At 42.1% G+C, this 17,402-nt stretch overlaps 1 protein-coding gene across 1 annotated transcript; it reads left to right on the top strand.

The window, feature by feature from the left end:
- Positions 1-9,889: 9,889 nt before the first annotated feature.
- On the top strand, positions 9,890-15,740 carry vgll2b (vestigial-like family member 2b). Its single transcript, XM_015969870.3, has 4 exons — positions 9,890-10,187; positions 10,582-10,924; positions 13,809-14,255; positions 15,472-15,740. The coding sequence occupies exons 1-4, from the start codon at positions 10,101-10,103 to the stop codon at positions 15,513-15,515; spliced, it is 921 nt and encodes a 306-aa protein (XP_015825356.3). The 5' UTR covers positions 9,890-10,100; the 3' UTR covers positions 15,516-15,740.
- The last annotated feature ends 1,662 nt before the right edge of the window (positions 15,741-17,402 follow it).

The raw sequence follows: 17,402 nt of genomic DNA, 5'->3' as shown, positions 1-17,402 counted from the left end.
AGTTTGCATGACAGACTCCTCAACATGGCTGGGCGGCCCTCGTCAACTCACCAAGACCTTTATTTACACTAAACGCGCGCCCCCTAGCGACTAGGAGGAGAACCACACCACAACGAGACACCCATAGACGAATATGGGTTACACGACAAATGAAAAATGTTTAAAGTATGATTAAACAGATTTCCATTGTTTGTGGTTAAATATTTGAATCTAAAATTTACAAATAAATCCCAGATAATCAAATTATTTTGGATTAAAGATGCTGTCTCTTTCTAAAATATATGTCAGGGAATGTAATGTTATTTGATAAATTTCTTGGAAATTTTTATGTTTATATTACGATTAGTGTTTTGGAAGTTGCACTGGACGTTCAGCCATGAATCTGGACTGCAAACTCATTTTATATCTACAACCACCTGGACATTTTGTTTTAGATAAAGCGATGTAACTTCATGACCTCAACCTGCTCCAGTGGAGCACATATGCTGCTGGTATGGTATAAAACTTAAGACAGAGGAAAGTAACATTATTTTTCTGATTGTATGAAAATACAAAATAAATGTATAAATAATGGTTTAAAAAACACTCAAAGTGTCTTTACATAGTTGTGCCACAAGGTGGAATCAAACATCAATGATTTCTCTTTTTTTCTTTCCTAATTGAAATGAAGGAAATACGTCTGATTTACAGAGAACGTATTGCAGACTTTAAGTACAATTAACAAGTTACTGCACGTCTCATTTACTCTTCTTCAAGATATTTGTCTTGTTTTGTGTGCAGAACCAGAGTAATTACTTTTTCTTATAAAGTATATAAAAAACTTCACATAATCTTTAAACTTTGAATAATCTATATTTGTTATTAACCTAAGATGCATCACAAACGATTGGGGTGACCTAGTGACACCCTCAACCCCTTGTGCATGGCCTGTGACTAAATTATACCTAAAAACACATGACACAAAGACAGGAATAACACCACCTGTGCCCCTCTCAACCATAAAACACTCACACACATGTTCACTCACCACCAACACATGCCATCTCTGCAAGGGAGAACAAGGACAAACAACTCCTTAACTGATTTTTATTTAAAGTACATATGTGCATGCAGATCTGTTAAATGGGTGCATCAGCAGAGGGGATATAAGATCTTGATAAATCACAGGTTGTGTGAAATGAATCAGCTGTCTGCTGCTAGGGAGCGAACAAAGAATGCAGTCCAGGAGTAGTGACAGGACATTTGACTTGTGAAACATAGGACAGTAGCATGGCATGCTTATATCATATTCTCCATTTCAACTCTCAATCATTTTTGGGTGCTTGATTTTTCCCCCTCCTGGGGCTTGTTGACTGGTGTGGATTGGACAGGTGGCATAGCACGTAAAGGAGCTGGCTCTGTACCATCCAATAAAAATAGCTGTGGTCTCCATGATTTCACCGGTGAGTAAATCACAGACCCTGAGTGTGAGGAGGGGGAAAAAAGAAGCAAATATTTTAAAATATTGTTCTTTTTAGTTATCTTTTTCTTCAATTAACCTTCTGATTTTTGTTTAGTTTTTTGAATTTGAAACCAAAAGACACTTTACATCTTTAACTGCACTGGTTTTTCACATTTTTATTGCAAACTAAAGGTTTTGAAGCAAGAACAGATCCACAGTGCCACGCAGCCAGTGGTGCAGCCACGTTTGGCCGCTCACACTGGCTGCAGTCACAAGAAAAGTGCAGAAACTAAAGTCAGAGTCTGATCTCACTTCCATACCTGGTATTCTGAAACCACAACACCATGTCGCTGATGAGGAACCCGATCATCTGTAAATCTTCTCTGTTTGACCATGTGACACTCCACATTTGTGATTCTGCCCTCACTCCACCCTTCGCATTATTTCCCCTCCGCCTTGCTGTCACCCGTGATGCCCTTATAACTGCTTCATCCTCTGGCATGAAGCAGAACCAGAGAAGGTGACGATCACACGTTCACAGATCAGCTCTTTGTGTGTGCACCTTTCTCATATTAGTCTGATTTCTAAAGATCTCTGTGTGTTTATGTTCAATATGTGAATTTTATTTCAGAAACTCAGCAGGAGGGTGTCAGCCGAGCCCTAACGGGAATGTAGCACTCGTCAGCCTCTTTGGGGATGCGCTTCCGTCACATTCTATCAGTTAGACAAAGTTGGCTTTAATTGAGGCTTTCCTGTTTGTTTTTTACGGAAGCCCATTCCTGCCTCTCTGATAAAAAATGCATCTCATAATAATGAGATACTATCTTATAATAATGAGGTAGTATCTCATTATGAGAAGCTAAGTCATAATTATGAGAACTATATTTTTTTAATAGTAGTGGCGGGAAGGGGCTTCCACAGTTGCAGGATTTGAGGCATGTGACAAACATTTTAAACACTATTTATTTTAATTTAATGGATAAAAATACACATAAAATGTGTATTTGATAATAAATCAAATTCTTGCTGTTTATGTGTCCTTTAGCAAAGAGAATCAGGTATTTAAACCTGGTTTAAGTAAATAATTGTCAAATCCATGTCAATTTAAGAACATTTGCAACAATACATTATTTTAGGCTTTTACAGAATATTTCTGCAAACTTGCAAAAAAACTTTGAAGCAAAATTATGACCAATAAAAAGACCACGTTAGAGCCAAACACATGTTTTTCATTCAGTTATTTAAAAAATGGAAAAATCTTTCATTTCATATGATGATCTTCTACAAAAATATATTTATTTTCTGCAAAAGAAGATATGAACCTTATAACATATTACTAAAAACTACACATTACTTGTGTTTTGTGATATTCAGCATGCAGTATCACTCCATTTAGTTCTGAATCGGTTAGGGTTGGGGTTTCATTAAAAAAATCTGTAAGATACTGAGTAGGATTTAAATGGAGTGACTCAAAATGCAATATATTTGACCTGTAGGATTCTGCACTTGCATCTGAGCTGGAGGAGACTAACTCTGGTCACTGAAGGCAAATATCCAGTAGGTTTCATGACATATCAGGTTTATGCACACCTGGACTTGCTGAAAAGGTAATTCAACCATTGAATAACATGTTTCAGACCAGGGACGCAACAAAAACTTGCAGGAAAGTTTCAAAATTTTCAAAGTAACAAGAGTTACAGAAGAGCTACAGCCTTTTCAAAATAAACTTCCTGTGAAACACGTAAAATACAAAATAAGTTATTTATTGATTCATACGCAAAATAATCAAAAACTGTTTATTCCATTTCAATCAAATAATACATATTTAATTTAGAATACTGAGTAATTATCAAATTCTAAAATTCTAAAATTAGCACTTGCCACATTTTCAGGTCCTCCACCAGAGACTAGAATGTGAACTGCAGAGGAACGTACTAATCCTGATAAGAGGTAGAGGTCTTAGAAATGTATTAAAGGTATTTATACTTTTTATTGTAGTAATTGTGTGTGTGTGTGTGTGTGTGTGTGTGTGTGTGTGTGTGTGTGTGTGTGTGTGTGTTGGGGGGTAAAAAAAAAACTACATAATCCCTCATTAAAGAGCAATTCAAATGCAACTGCTTTAGATTTGTCCGACTTCTGGATTTCGGGTATCCCGGTGGTCTGCAAGCACAATACGGAGTCTGTTTGGGAAAGAAAATAGCTGCACACTTGCACATCCTATCAGAGAGGATTTATCACCAACATTTGTGTGGAAGCTTGAATGAGCCAGACCTGTCCATATGTGGCCCTTTGTGAGTGCCTGTGTGCCAGAGTGTCTTTCCGATGACTCCGGGTGACGATTCTGAACAGCTGAGATGAGTTTGTGTGGAAGCGGACAACGAGGCAGCTGTACGTCTCTCTTTTGGACATATGCACACACTGCACCACATAAACAACAGTGGAATCCCAAGGTCCAACCCTCTTGGGGCTGAGCCGCTCTGAGACCTTAATAAAGGACTTGTTGTTTCAGGAGGCGGCTTATATGGATTGGGGTTCAAATTGCAATCCCTTTACACATTGATGCTAACAGCTTTATCCTGATAAGTGATGACGATTTTTCTAAAAGGTTAGCAGTAACACCTGTGTTTGTTTTTCTTTTATGGCACTCAGGTACTTCTAGCAAAGTATATATGCTATTAATAGGGCTGTTGCAATTCGAATAGTGTGCTAAATAAAATCGAGCTGCCATTATTACCTCAACTGGCCTGCAACATCTCAGCCAATGAGAGACCTTGCCTGGTCAGTCCTCTTTTAATGGGGGTGGGGGTTTGCTGAAGGGTCACGAGGAATGATGTAACCTGTGTTTATTTTGAGCCGTAAACGTAGACGACTTCACACACGCTTTGCTTACGGGATCGCACGAGAGATAATCGGATTAGCGTTAAAAAGTTTTAGCGTTCTAAGGTTTTGGTAAATGTCGCGACTGTTGTATTCCTGCACGTTGGTGGACTTTCATTCTTGTTAGGCGATGAGAGCAAATGTCCCTGCAAGTTCTCCTGCTGATGCATTTCCATGTGTGCATCGATGTTTACTGGACAAACGGGGAAAGGGTGCCTTTACTTGATTGCAAGAAAAGACAAGTGAAAGGCAGAGACAGAAAGAGAGAGACAGAAATGTAGTCATGGCCAATAATACTTTTAGTGACCTCCCTTCCGTTCCGTCAGCTGCAGCTGTTGATCACGCTGGTGTAACAGTGATCGTTCTAGCATTGCATCACTCTCTTTCCCCTGAGTCCTCTGCTGTCCTGCTTTACCCTGCATACATACAAATCCATTGGTCCATCTCTTACCAATAGAAATGAGCAGGAGCGAGACCAGCTTCCAATCATTTAAGTATATTTGCACAATTTCCTCATAATTCAGACAGTTTTTTACCCTTTTATTGGTGCTGCAAGCCAACCTCGCAATAAAACATTAAATTAATACTTTACAACAGTTGTTAGCTTTCTCTTTTCTTCAAAAGCATGCTTGATTCATTAACTTGCCAAAATTCAGCCTGCAGTTATCCACACTATGTGCGATGTATGCACATGGACTTGTTGGTCATGTTCTCTATCTAGAGAACGCAGCAGAGGGACCATGTAACTTCCCAAGGAGCTCGTCCACTAGCATACTTCAGAGACATTCCACCTCATCTGACACTCATCCTTGGAATTCTGCAAATTTTCCACACTATTCTCACAAGCATGCTAAAGTGCCTGTCAAAAAGACTGGCATGCCTAAAACTCAGGCTCCTCCAACCAAGAGAAACAGTGAAAACAATAAAAAAGTGTTTTATGCCAACATTTATTTATTTTTTTTGTGTCTGGATACAAAAATAAACCCACTGCTATTTTAGTTCCTATGATTTTTTGTGTCTCTTTGTGAAAATGTATTTTGTTTGCACTGCTGATAGGTGATAATTTGTCATAGATTTGTGCAGAGTGCCTTTCTCCTCCTTGCTGGTATGACCAGTGTATGCAACCTATAGTTGACACCTATGTGTCTCACTGGGAGCCCACTAAATACTTTAGGTGATTTAAGGGTTTACTTGGCAACCGACGGCTTTTTTAAGACCATGGATACCCTTTCAGCTTGGACTGAGCACAAAGTTTTCAAGTATCCAAAGTGCATAGAGAAGAAATAAAAAGGCACAGAACTGCACTCATTGTTATGGTCTAGTTAGCTGAGTGACTTCATCCAAATCTATTTGTGAAGATGACCTAATATTTAACCATAGTTCACAGCAGGAATCATAAGTTGTGGGTCTAGAAATAAGGTTTATACACATTTCTTTACATATTTTTAAACCAAAGTGGGAATTTTGGACTCATATACCTTGGTATTAATTATATTTTTAGTATGAAATAGAGCTTTGAAAAATATTTGCTCTCTTGCAGTTTTTTGTCACTCGAATGTTTCAAATCAGCAAACAAATTCCATTGTCAGCCAAAGAAAACCTGAGTAAAAGCAAAAGGCAGTTTTCAAATGATGACTTAATTTGACAGGGCGTAGGAGTCCTCCGGACCAATCTGGTCCTGTGTGAAAATGTAAATGTGTCTAGAACCTAATGGTTCTAACAAGGTCAGACATTCTCCTTCGGGGTTTTCTGCTAGTAACTAGAATTTGTGGTTCCATCAGTTACAACAAAGCATCCCCAGACCATCACACTACCACCACCATGTTTGACTGTTAGGATGATGTTTGTGCTTTGAAAAACAGTTAGTTTTACAGCAGATGTGTTGGGAAACTCACCTTTCAAAAAGTTCCAGTTTTGATTCATCCATCTTGGGGATCATCAAGAAGTTTAGGAAAAACTGGAATGGGCCGTTGAGGTTTTTTGGTCACCAAACAATATGAACACCCTCTCTGGATCAGGAATGAAGTCCTACCCCAAGTGGAGGAGTTCAGGTATCTCGGGGGCTTGTTCACGAGTGATCAATAGGCAGACTGGTGCTGCATCTGCAGTGATGCGGGCATTTTATCGGTCTGTCGTGGTGAAGAGAGAGCTGAGCCAGGAGGCAAAGCTCTCGATTTACCAGTTGACTTACGTTTCAACCCTCACCTACGGTCACGAGCTAGTAACTGAAAAGAGGAGATGGTGGATGCAAGTGGCTGAAAGGATTTTTCTCTGCAGGTTGGCTGGGCTCTCCATTAGAGATAGGGTGAGAAGCTCGGAGTAGATCTGCAGCAAATTTAGAGGAGCTAATTGAGGTGGCTCGGGCGTCCGATTTGGATGCCACCTGAACACCTCCCTGTTGAAGTTTTCCAGGCACATCCAACCGGGAGAAAGCCTAAAGAAAGACCCAGAACATGCTGAAGAGACTGTGTCTCACGGCTGGCCAGGAAACACCTTAGGATTCCTGGAGGAGCTGGCCCAAGTGGCTGGGGAAAGGGAAGTCTGGGCCTCCCTGCTTAGGATGCTGCCCCCGCGACCCGACTCTGGATAAGCAACCAAAAACGGATGGATGGATGGATATTATGCAAAACTCACCTTTTGCATCCTTTTGTGCTGCCATGCGGATCTCAACTAGCCTAGACATCCAGACAGACAGTAGGAGAAGCAAAAGGATTTTTCTCTGCATATCGGTCTAGCAACACTCCTTTGGAACCTCCGCAGCATAGACCAGTGGTGTGCCAATCGCAGTGGTTTGGTGGGCAGAATATTTTGCGACTGAGCCAAACTAAGATCGGGACAGCTCATCTGAAATGGCTTTGGCATCAACTTTTGACAATTTAGAATTGCCCTTTTCTTTAAGTTAAGAGCAGATAGAGGTTCTCAAAGGGGCCATATCATGGAAATTCCACGTTTTTGAGCTTTTTACTATGTGATATTGTTATTTCCTCGTGAAAACAACCACCAAATCCATTTTTGGCTGTATTCGTGCATTTTCCTTTATAAGCTGCAAATTTAGAGATTTTGAAAATACTGAAAATGCCTGAATGAAAACTATTTGCGCCATCAGCCATTTCTCTTCTCCCTGAAGCCGGTGGTCACTGTTCTGAAACCTAGATACTCTGACAAATTACTTCTGCATCGGGGAAACACCACCGTAAAAACCATGCATCCTGTCCACATGAACACATAATGGCGAGCTCAGGATATGTCTTAGGCGACTAATATTTTATAACGGAGTCGGTAGTTCAGAGCGCCAGGCTGGCATGTAGTTTTGAACAGGTTCACCTTGCTGGTTGCGACATAAACAATTTTCTTCATAAGGACTAATTAAAAAACATTTTTTTTTACTTTTCTTTGTTTATTTAGCCAGTGTGAGTGTGAGGTGAGCAGAGTATCAACTAAAATGCTGTTTGGAAATGACCAAATTCAAAGATCTTTAGAGACACAAAATATTTTGCTGAAAATATTCAACAAAACTAAAATATAAACAAAGGAAATCTACTTCAGCTGGCTAAATAATTTACTGATGACACCGAGAATCAAAACGATGTCAGCATGTGACAAAACTAGATGAAAGGCAGGTGCTTAAAGCACTGCACTAGCAAAATAGTATAGCAGCAGGCTGGCCTAAGACGCTTTGTAACTGCGTTTTGTCGGGGTGGGCGGAGCTTCACTGAATGAACTGTTTTATTTCCGGGTATAAATTCAGGCTGAAGAAAGTAACTCATATTTACGATAAATTACATCTCAGTAATGCCAACAGTACCATCGTATCATACACCGCACCTACCTTTGCTCTCAAAGGCTTAAAATAGCGTGATCTAACTCCTTTAATTCCTTTGTTGAAAAATGGTGTATTTGCATCTTCCTCAACAGTATACGGCGGACTGCCTGATCTGTAGCAGTGAGTATGCCATGCTGTTCACTATCTAATAGCATGCAGAGACAGCACGAAAGATATTCATACAGTGGGTACGGAAAGTATTCAGACCCCTGTCAAGTTTTCATTCCTTGTTACATTGCAGCCGTTTCCCAGAATCAATTAAATGTGTTTTTTCCTCATTAATGTACACACAGCACCCCGTATTGACAGAAAAACACAGCATTTTAGAAATGTATGCAGAGTTAGAAAAAAAAGACAAACTGAAATATCACAGAGAAAACCAGGCACTGCTCATCACTTGTCCAATACTTGTCCAATACATTCCCCAAAGTAAAGCATGACAGTGGCAGCATCATGCTGTGGGGTGTTTTTCAGCTGCAGGGACAGCAATTGATAGCAATGGTTGCAATGTTGCTGTCAGTGTAGCTGAATTGAGGGAATGATGAATGCAGCCAAGTTCACGGATATCCTGGACAAGAACCTTCTCCAGAGTGCTCAGGACCTCAGACTTGGCCGAAGATTTACCTTCCATCATGACAATGACCCTAAGCACACAGCTAAAATAACGACGGAGTGACTTCAACGCAACTCTGTGACTGTTCTTGAATGACCCAGCCAGACCCTGACTTAAACCCAATGGAGCATCTCTGGAGAGACCTAAAACTGGCACTGTAGTTCCAGCCCATCACTGAGATCCATCTGTGGATTGTGGCCAGACTATATATCCACACACACTCACACACACACACACACACACACACACACACACACACACACACACACACACACACACACACACACACACACACACACACACACACACACACACATATATACACTGCTACTGCTTCTATGAACACTTGAAACACAACATAAGCCAACCCATCCCTCTTCTGTCAGTTTTCAGGAACTATATGCCTATAACAAGCTGTTCCAAAAAGTCATAGCTTCAAATGTTTATAGCACCCCCCTCCCCTCCTTACCTCAGGCTGGAGGAGCATTTGCTCTACTCTGAGCCCCTCCCACCAGATATCAGAGCTTTTCAGCTTAGCAGTCTAAACAGGGATGGGTGGGCGCGGGCAGCTCCAGCTTGTTTTCTTTAAAAGACAGTGACCTGAAACGACTCATTCTGGAAGGTACTGAAAATGTCAAGAAAAAAAACATCTGTTTTGTAAAGTGTTCGGTGTGAAAGGGATTTAATGAAAATAACTTCCATGTAACTATTATAACATTTTAAGTCACAAAACGTGCCATTTAGGAATGAGGAAAAAATTTAAATGACTAAGTTGGTTTGGACAGTTTTTTCGCTTAATAAATGAAAAAAAAAATCAGCTAAAACTGCATTTTACATTTACTCAGGTCATGTTTTTATCTGATGAAATGTATTTGCTGATTGGAAACATTTAGGTGTGACACAAAAACGCTAAAGCAGAGACATCGGTGAGGGAGAAAATCCCCTTTCACATCCCTGCAGTTGACTTCCATCCTTAAACAATTTCTCAAGTGAACTGAATGAATCAGTTTGCTTTTAAGCGTTAAATGATAGGACGGACGTGATTAATGTGGATGGGATGAAGGTAGGAGGGGTTGACTTCGATGCACAGGACAGGACCCCCTTGTGCTCGCTTCATAAACCTCACCACGTTTTGCTGCCGCAGCTGTTGTGGGGCGCGCTGGAAGTCGGTGAGGTGCGCGCTTTCTGTAGTGACTATGTCAAATCTGGCACGGGCTTTCTCACGCTGGGCAGCGAGCAGAGCACTGAGCCAGTTTCACTTCGACTCTAAACTAGACGGGATGTTGTCGCGCTCCCGCTGTCTGAGGTCGGATTCAGCAGAGCAGTGAGGACACCGCTCATTTACCATGAGCTGTTTGGATGTTGTGTACCCAGCCTATGGACGTTACGCACAGTACGCACCGACTGCTCCTGCATTTATCAACAGCTTACAGGTAAGGGAATCAGCACATTTGTAAATGTTCCGTTGAAATGAACTAGTTCCAAAAGAAAACCCGAGTTATTTAGACGAATAAGATTAATAGATATTAGGATTAAACGGTTAAATCGATTTGTGCGTAAAACCAAACAACCAGCTTTTATTTAAAGTAGGTTATTCAACATTGTATGAATTATTGGAAATATTTTTCAAGTCTTTAATTTTTGTCCTCCAATATTATCTCATTTTGTGCACGCGTGTTTGTGCACATGCACGCCGACACTACCACACAAAGAAATGCCATATGTCAAAATGTCTTTTTTCAGTTCCAGAAGTGCCCTGTGCAACACCTGTCCTCACCCTCTCCCTGCTCCTCCCCCCTTTTCAATGACCTCCTCCCCTCCTGACAGGCTCCTACAGGTCTGAGCAGCACTGCGCCCCACAGTCGGGATTTAATGGACACTCCCAGCGTTCCTGAAGGGATGTCTGGGGGCCCAGGCACGGGAGGATCGACTTCCTCCTCATCTTCATCCAGCTCTTCTTCCTCTTACACCTCCACATCATCAAGGCCAGCAGACGGACCCAAGGAGAAGCAGGAGGCGCCCGAAGCAGAGTATTTGACTTCTCGTTGTGTCCTCTTCACCTACTACCATGGAGACATCAGCAGCGTGGTGGACGAGCACTTCTCCAGAGCCCTCAGCTCCTACATGGATGGAGAGGGCAAGCGGCGGGCATCAGACCAACAGGGCACAGGTATGGCACTGCCCCTTTAGTTACAGGGACACCTTTTGCTTCTTGCATGTGTGTGAAGATGAAACCAGAAACCTTCTGAAATCCACCACTCCACCACTCTGGCCCACTTCTGGTGAGAAGGTTTCTGGACCCCATGAGCTGACACTTGTGCAGAGGGTCCAACAGGTAATGTGATCAGGTGATAGAGGATGTAAGAGTGGTTGTTCATGGAAGCCAGCTTCCTATCAGCCAAGAAAGATTTACTTTTTTCTGATTCAGATTTTTTAAATGATGATTCGAGATTTTCTGAACTATCTGCACCTAATAATTTACTGTATAAATTGTAATTTTAGAGCATTTCCTCATATTAAAGACCAAGTTCACACATTCTTTTTTTCAATACGTTTGCAGTCATCTCTAGTATAAATGCCTTGTTAGTCGATCTCTGTGAGAAAAAAAGCTCTGGCGCTCTTGTTTCAGGAAGTGGCAGTGAGCTACTGCAGAAGGGAGCAGAGCACGGCATGATTTGGAGTCTCATTTCCTGGTATTTGGACATCTTGCCTCTGATTGGCTAACAGCAACTTGACTCCACCACTGACGTCGTTTGCTTTGCAACATTGATGTTTTATCTCCACATACAACCAAATCCTGAAAGAGTTCTGCCATGCATGTTTTGGAGTTGCTAATGCTAACAATTAGCTACTACTAGCCAAGGTGCTCTCTCCTGGATGCTAAATCAACAACCACCTTCCTTGTTACAAGCCAAGACAGGTGAGACCATGAATGGTAATTTTTACTGTGACGTATACCTAATCCAAACTTTTCCTCATCAATTTTTCATTGCTGACTAATGCAGGAAATAAGGGCAGAAGAGTATTTTCACGTTCAGCCTGCACGTGAAACTCAGAGTGACCGATCATATTTCACAAATAACAAATAGAAAACAGTTTCTCAGTGAACTTGGTCTTTAAAACATTGCTATAAAAAGTTCTAGCTAATAATTCGCTGCCCAATGCTAATAGGCACTAGTGATGCTAACATAAATAAATAAAATCACAACAAAGTCATGTTAGCTTAACAATACTAGAGGTAATTATCAAGTAAACACATAGGGTGTTTCTCAGTGTCAAGGCGCCTTGCCTTGCGAGGTGATGTCTTGCGAGGCCAGGCGCCTTGCTTACAAGGACACTGTCCTTTGGTCAACGAAAACGGTTAAATGGAACAGACTTGCATCACGTGACCGCGGCTTCCACGGCAGTCACGTAACATCACGTGACACAGGAGATAACATTATATTTTATATGTATTAGTTTCAATATAAATATATAACAAGCCTTTTACTTTTTAAATTGTGTATATGTTTATTAAATAAAAAATATATGCAAATTACAACCCACTAGCCGCCGAAGCTGCAACTGCTAAGCAACTAACCAACAATAGATAACTTCCTTGGATCTAAAAAAAAAACATTTAAAATTAGCTGACTTACTTTTAACTTGAAATTTGTCCCCGAAGTAGCTGCCAGCTTCTGATCCGGCGTCTTTTTGAAAATACCGCGGTGTGTTGTGGGTAATTTTTGACCAAGGCTAGGCTACAAGACACCTCCCGTGTGTCCTTGCTCAGCTAGCTAAACGGCTAACAAACAGAGAACACATGCCGCGGTAGAACATGAACATAGGAACCGAATGGAACACACCTTGGCGGCTCCTGATGACGCATCTCCTAGGCAACCGGGGCGGGGCCAAGACATCAAGGCAAGGTTCCTTGACATTGAGAAACACCCATAGTTAATTTCTTTCACTCTAAAGGGATCAGGCTTGAAGTGTGTCACGTCTAAAAGGGTCCGGTCGGAAGCATTCCTCACATAATGCTATATTCTCAGTCTATACAGACAATTCTGATATCTTATGATTTTATCAGTTGGATAATTTCTCATAGTTAAAAATATAAGGCTACATTAAAACTGTACGTGTCTTTAACTGCACCAAAGATCTCCGAAGGTCTTTTTCCACCATCAGTATGAGGATATCCCTCAGATTTCCTTGTAGGGGCCTGCAGCCCCACGCTGCCCTTCGCTGCGCTGTCTCTGTAGTCTCTTTTCTTGTCCAGCTGAACGTCTTCATTTCGGCACCAGCACACGCTCCCTGCCTCACAACAGATGCTATGTTTATACACGGCCGTAAGCGCACAGCCTCGCTGGCATATCCCCCTTCAAACATCTCCCCGGCTGCCATTCTGACTCTCGCTCCAACTCTTGCCCCACGATGGTTGTCTCCTCCTCAGATTAATAAATGTTGTTGTCAGTGTAGCCGAAGTGAGCGAGGGGGGAAACTTATTTTTCACGGGAATCTCTAAATATGAAATGAAACTGGTGAAAAATGCGTTGCCTGGCAAGGGCAAGGAGAGAAAGGGAGGGGGCAGAAAAAACAACAGGTGGGGGTGGAGACAGAAGAGAGGGTCGGCGGGTGCTTGTGTAGGGTCAGAACTACTTGTGTGTGTGTTTCAGACTTTCAAGAGAACTGAGCTGACATAAAAGTGAGCGGTGTCACCATAGCGGGTGATTTAACACTCAGCGGGCCTTGGGCTGCCTCCAGGTTACAGCGTCTACCTTTTATAGAGTTTTAGGATACAGGGGCATCTCTCTTTCTACTTTGTGTCTGTCTGCCGTGTTTATTTCTGTGTCTTGTTGGGACTAGGGCCTTGTGACAGTATGACCCAATGGGGAAGATATCTGGGCCAGAGGGTGTAGCAGTCATGTGAGTGACATGTAGGTTTTAGCTCCTGCTGCCTCATCTCATCCTTTTGCTTCGGTGAAATAAAACAATGCACTAAAAAGGTCACGCCACTCTTCGTGATTCCTTTGATCTGTTCTTTATTCTTTCTTCTGCCTCCTTTTTTCCATTAGACACCCCTTCACCAAGCAGCCGACGGAGCTTCCCCCCATCCTTCTGGGACAGCAACTACTCCTCACCTCAGAGCCGCCCCCACTGCGAGACGAGCACACCCTCCTATTCCATGGACCCTTACACGTCAGGGCTACATCCAGGCCTGCCGCATCCACACGCTCATCCCCACCCACACGCTCATACTCACGCCAACCCTCACCCAGCAGAGAGCTGGGGGTATCCCCAGGCCCAAGCATATGGCCCTCCACGGCCTCTACATGAACTGTATTCACCGTCGGCTTTGGAACCTCACTACGGGGGCCTGCTCATGCCCACCGTGAGACCACCTCATCTATCCGCCCTGCCGAGTCACTACGAAGTGAGCAAGCTGGAGCCCCCCACCTCTTGGCCCAGTCTACTTCCCCCTGGAGACGTTAGCCAGACCCTGGCTCTCAACATGGATGCAGGTACTCAACAGCGTTTGGCTTTTTTGTACACATTTTATAAATAATACAAATGATTTATTAGTTGTTCTTGCACTGCATTTATTCCCCCCTTAGAGAAAAAACACACTAGAAATGCTATTTTTCAAAATAAGAGCATCAAAGGACTTTCAGTGCATTTTGATTATTATGAACGGTGTTTACCTGACCAAAGTTCCCATTCTTATATGTTTTTAAGTAATTTTTGGGTGAAACTCAAATCACCATTATTTTTATAGCTAAAGTTTTCTGACCATGTAAAGCCTAAAATATCCAGAGTTCAAATTTTTAGCAGACCACAGTCACGGTGTATGTTAGTGATAGAGATGGGCGTTTTAGGTGTGAAAAAAACACGGACAACCCTTTCTGTCCATGTTTTCTAAACAAAGAAATCTGCTACGAAAACGCAAAATCCCATCAGAGAGGGCGTTTATTTTTTTGACAAGCCTTACAAGCTTTTGTGTGTTAGCTTTTTAAAAACACCATAATAGTTGTAACAGGTTAACTGTCAGATATGGTGGAAGTGCAAAACTTTAAGACCAAACAACAAAACAAGAGCATGCTCGCATACGCTGAATGTGACAAAATCATTTTTGCAAAAATGGATTCCATCATTTTTGTGGTCTTTAGGTGTCAAAATCAAAATACAATCGACTCTTTAAACTGCAAATAAAGATCTATGAATGTGTTCATGATTAAACCTACACAAGTGATGACTCCATGCATTCCTGACGGACTAGAAAGTAAAAATAAAATGTTTTTCTGATTTATGAATTACTCTATACAATAAATTGAAATGAAAGCAGTTGCAAATATCGTTTTGCAACCTTTCCTTGCAGCTGTTTCACTTCATAATCTAATTACTTTCTCAGTTATATGAAATGCATGCACAGCTGCAGATATGTTAAATGATCTAGGTCTTATGCGCGTGCGCGCACACACACACACACACACACACACACACACACACACACACACACACACACACACACACACACACACACACACACACACACACACACACACACACACACACACACACACACACACACACACACACACACACACTATAATCATCACAGAGACCCTCTTTTCACCCTTCTGAAACAGGATGTTTGGCTAGAGTAGACTCCATGACAACCTGTGTTCTGTTGTTCACTATTGTCCTCCTCATTGTCCTCCTGCTTTTTTCTTTCCTCAGGCCTCCAACAGCACAAGAAAGGCAAGGAGCTGTACTGGTTCTAACGAGCCCTTCAGTCACACTGACCTGCCATTACCAGATCCAATTAGTCCCTGGACCTGCTCCGCTATTGAAGCAGCTTGTCTTTTTATCCCCCTACAACACACCGCATCCCCATCTATCCACCCCCTTCTTCTGTTTCTAGCCTCCCATGCCAGGATACAGCCTTGCTCCAGGTCGACGTGTGTGCACCATGGAGATAAAGCGGAGAGAGGGAACAGTGCGGAGAGCCACAGCTTCTGAACTGGCTACGATCTGTGCTTTTTTCTGCATCTCTTCCTCTTGGTCTCTCACCTCTGCAGCACAGACACTGGCAAGATGAGAGCCTCGGTGACCTGTTTGGACTGAGAAAGACAGGATCACAGCAGACGTTTGCAGAGGAGAGAGAGGTAGAAGAGTAAATGGAGGGGCAGAGGGATGAATAGCAGACAGCAGGGATTTCATCCAGCGACCCTGGTTATTTCTATCTCACATTCTGTGTCGTCACTCATCTGCATTTCACAAATGCAACAACAGCAATACCCAAGAGCGGAAATTATGGCAGTTCATGCTTTGTGACATTCATCACAAAGCCTTTTTTTATTATTATTAAATATTTCTCTCTAAGACAAAGTGTTTATTTATCAGTAATGTGCATTTGTATGATGACTGGTCGGCCAGTGCTCTGAAATCACCGTGATTCATTTTATTGAGGTGATTGAGCTTTTGCTGGAGTTTCACATCTATATTTTACAATTTCACCTCATTGTCCAGTCTAAAGACTATTCATCAAAGACTGTACTGATAATTTGATGTTGTTCCATTTTAGGTTTTTATTTACTAGACGTTTTGAATTTGGGTGAATATTATGGGATTTTGTTTTTGTGTGTCGTCTTTCATTTTTGTGTCCATGGAGAATGTAATGTCAATAAATATTTTATTGTACATCATCATATCTCCTGAATGGTTACACTAATGGGCAAACATTTGCCTGCCAACTAAAGTTTCCTGCTTCTCTCCTTTGAAAGTGAAATTACAGCTAGCATTGTTGTAGCTAGCGCAAACAACAAGCTAACGCTAACAGGATTCAACAAATACTAAAATAAGACACAGAAAAATGATTCACACAGTTAGATAATTACTATTACTATTACTACAAGTCCAGACAGTGGCAAAAATGCATGGTCACCGTGATGGTCCATGATTTTGTATCCTCCTTTAGCTTCCTCAAACGAGTGTAGGCTGTGTCAATGCTCAGTCTGGGTTTAGCTCTTTGCTCATTACTCTCTTACTTTTGTTTCCAGGCTTCACCATGGTGGCAACAAAAAGTGCCAAATGTGTTTTCTTCTTAGGGACGACGATGACACAGAAGTTAAGCGCTCACCCCGTAATCGGAAGGTTGCAGGTTCGAGCCCCGCTTTGTCTGTCGCTGTCGTTGTGTCCTTGGGGAAGACACTTAACCCACCTTGCCTGCTGGTGGTGGTCGGAGGGACCGGTGGTGGCAGTGTAGCTCATCCCCACCAGTGTGTGAATGTGTGTGTGAATGGGTGAATGACTGATTGTGTTGTAAAGTGCTGCCTTGAGGTAGCCTAGTGAACTAGACCAAATTCTTGCTTTGCAAAGTTTGGTCTAGGCACACTCCATTGGAACCTCTGCAGCTCCTACCAGGACTCTGGCTGGCCAATCACAGCTATCTAGAGGGGTTTCAAACACATAAAGAGCTGTGATTGGTCCATAATGGTGGGCCAATCATGGTGCTCTATCTGCTTAGTGAACAAATCACAGAGCTTTATCTTCTTTGTGGGCCAATCAGGGCACTCTATATGCCTGGTGGGTGGGATGATGCAACAGAGTGAAACAAGAGGATGTCACATTCTTTGTCCAGTGGAATGTGGAGATCATTTGAAAGACAA

The sequence above is a fragment of the Nothobranchius furzeri genome, chromosome 18, assembly GCF_043380555.1.
Source record: "Nothobranchius furzeri strain GRZ-AD chromosome 18, NfurGRZ-RIMD1, whole genome shotgun sequence".
NCBI classification, from domain to species: Eukaryota; Metazoa; Chordata; class Actinopteri; order Cyprinodontiformes; family Nothobranchiidae; genus Nothobranchius; species Nothobranchius furzeri.
Note: the sequence above shows the minus strand (reverse complement) of the source record. Positions and strands in the feature narration are given on the sequence as shown.

Bases quoted from the DNA above. Each gene is read 5' to 3' on its own strand.
- vgll2b (XM_015969870.3), top strand. From the start codon at position 10,101: ATGAGCTGTTTGGATGTTGTGTACCCAGCCTATGGACGTTACGCACAG. The intron at 10,925-13,808 runs GTATGGCACTGC...TTTTTCCATTAG, and splicing joins ATCAGACCAACAGGGCACAG to ACACCCCTTCACCAAGCAGC. The intron at 14,256-15,471 runs GTACTCAACAGC...TTCTTTCCTCAG, and splicing joins GGCTCTCAACATGGATGCAG to GCCTCCAACAGCACAAGAAA.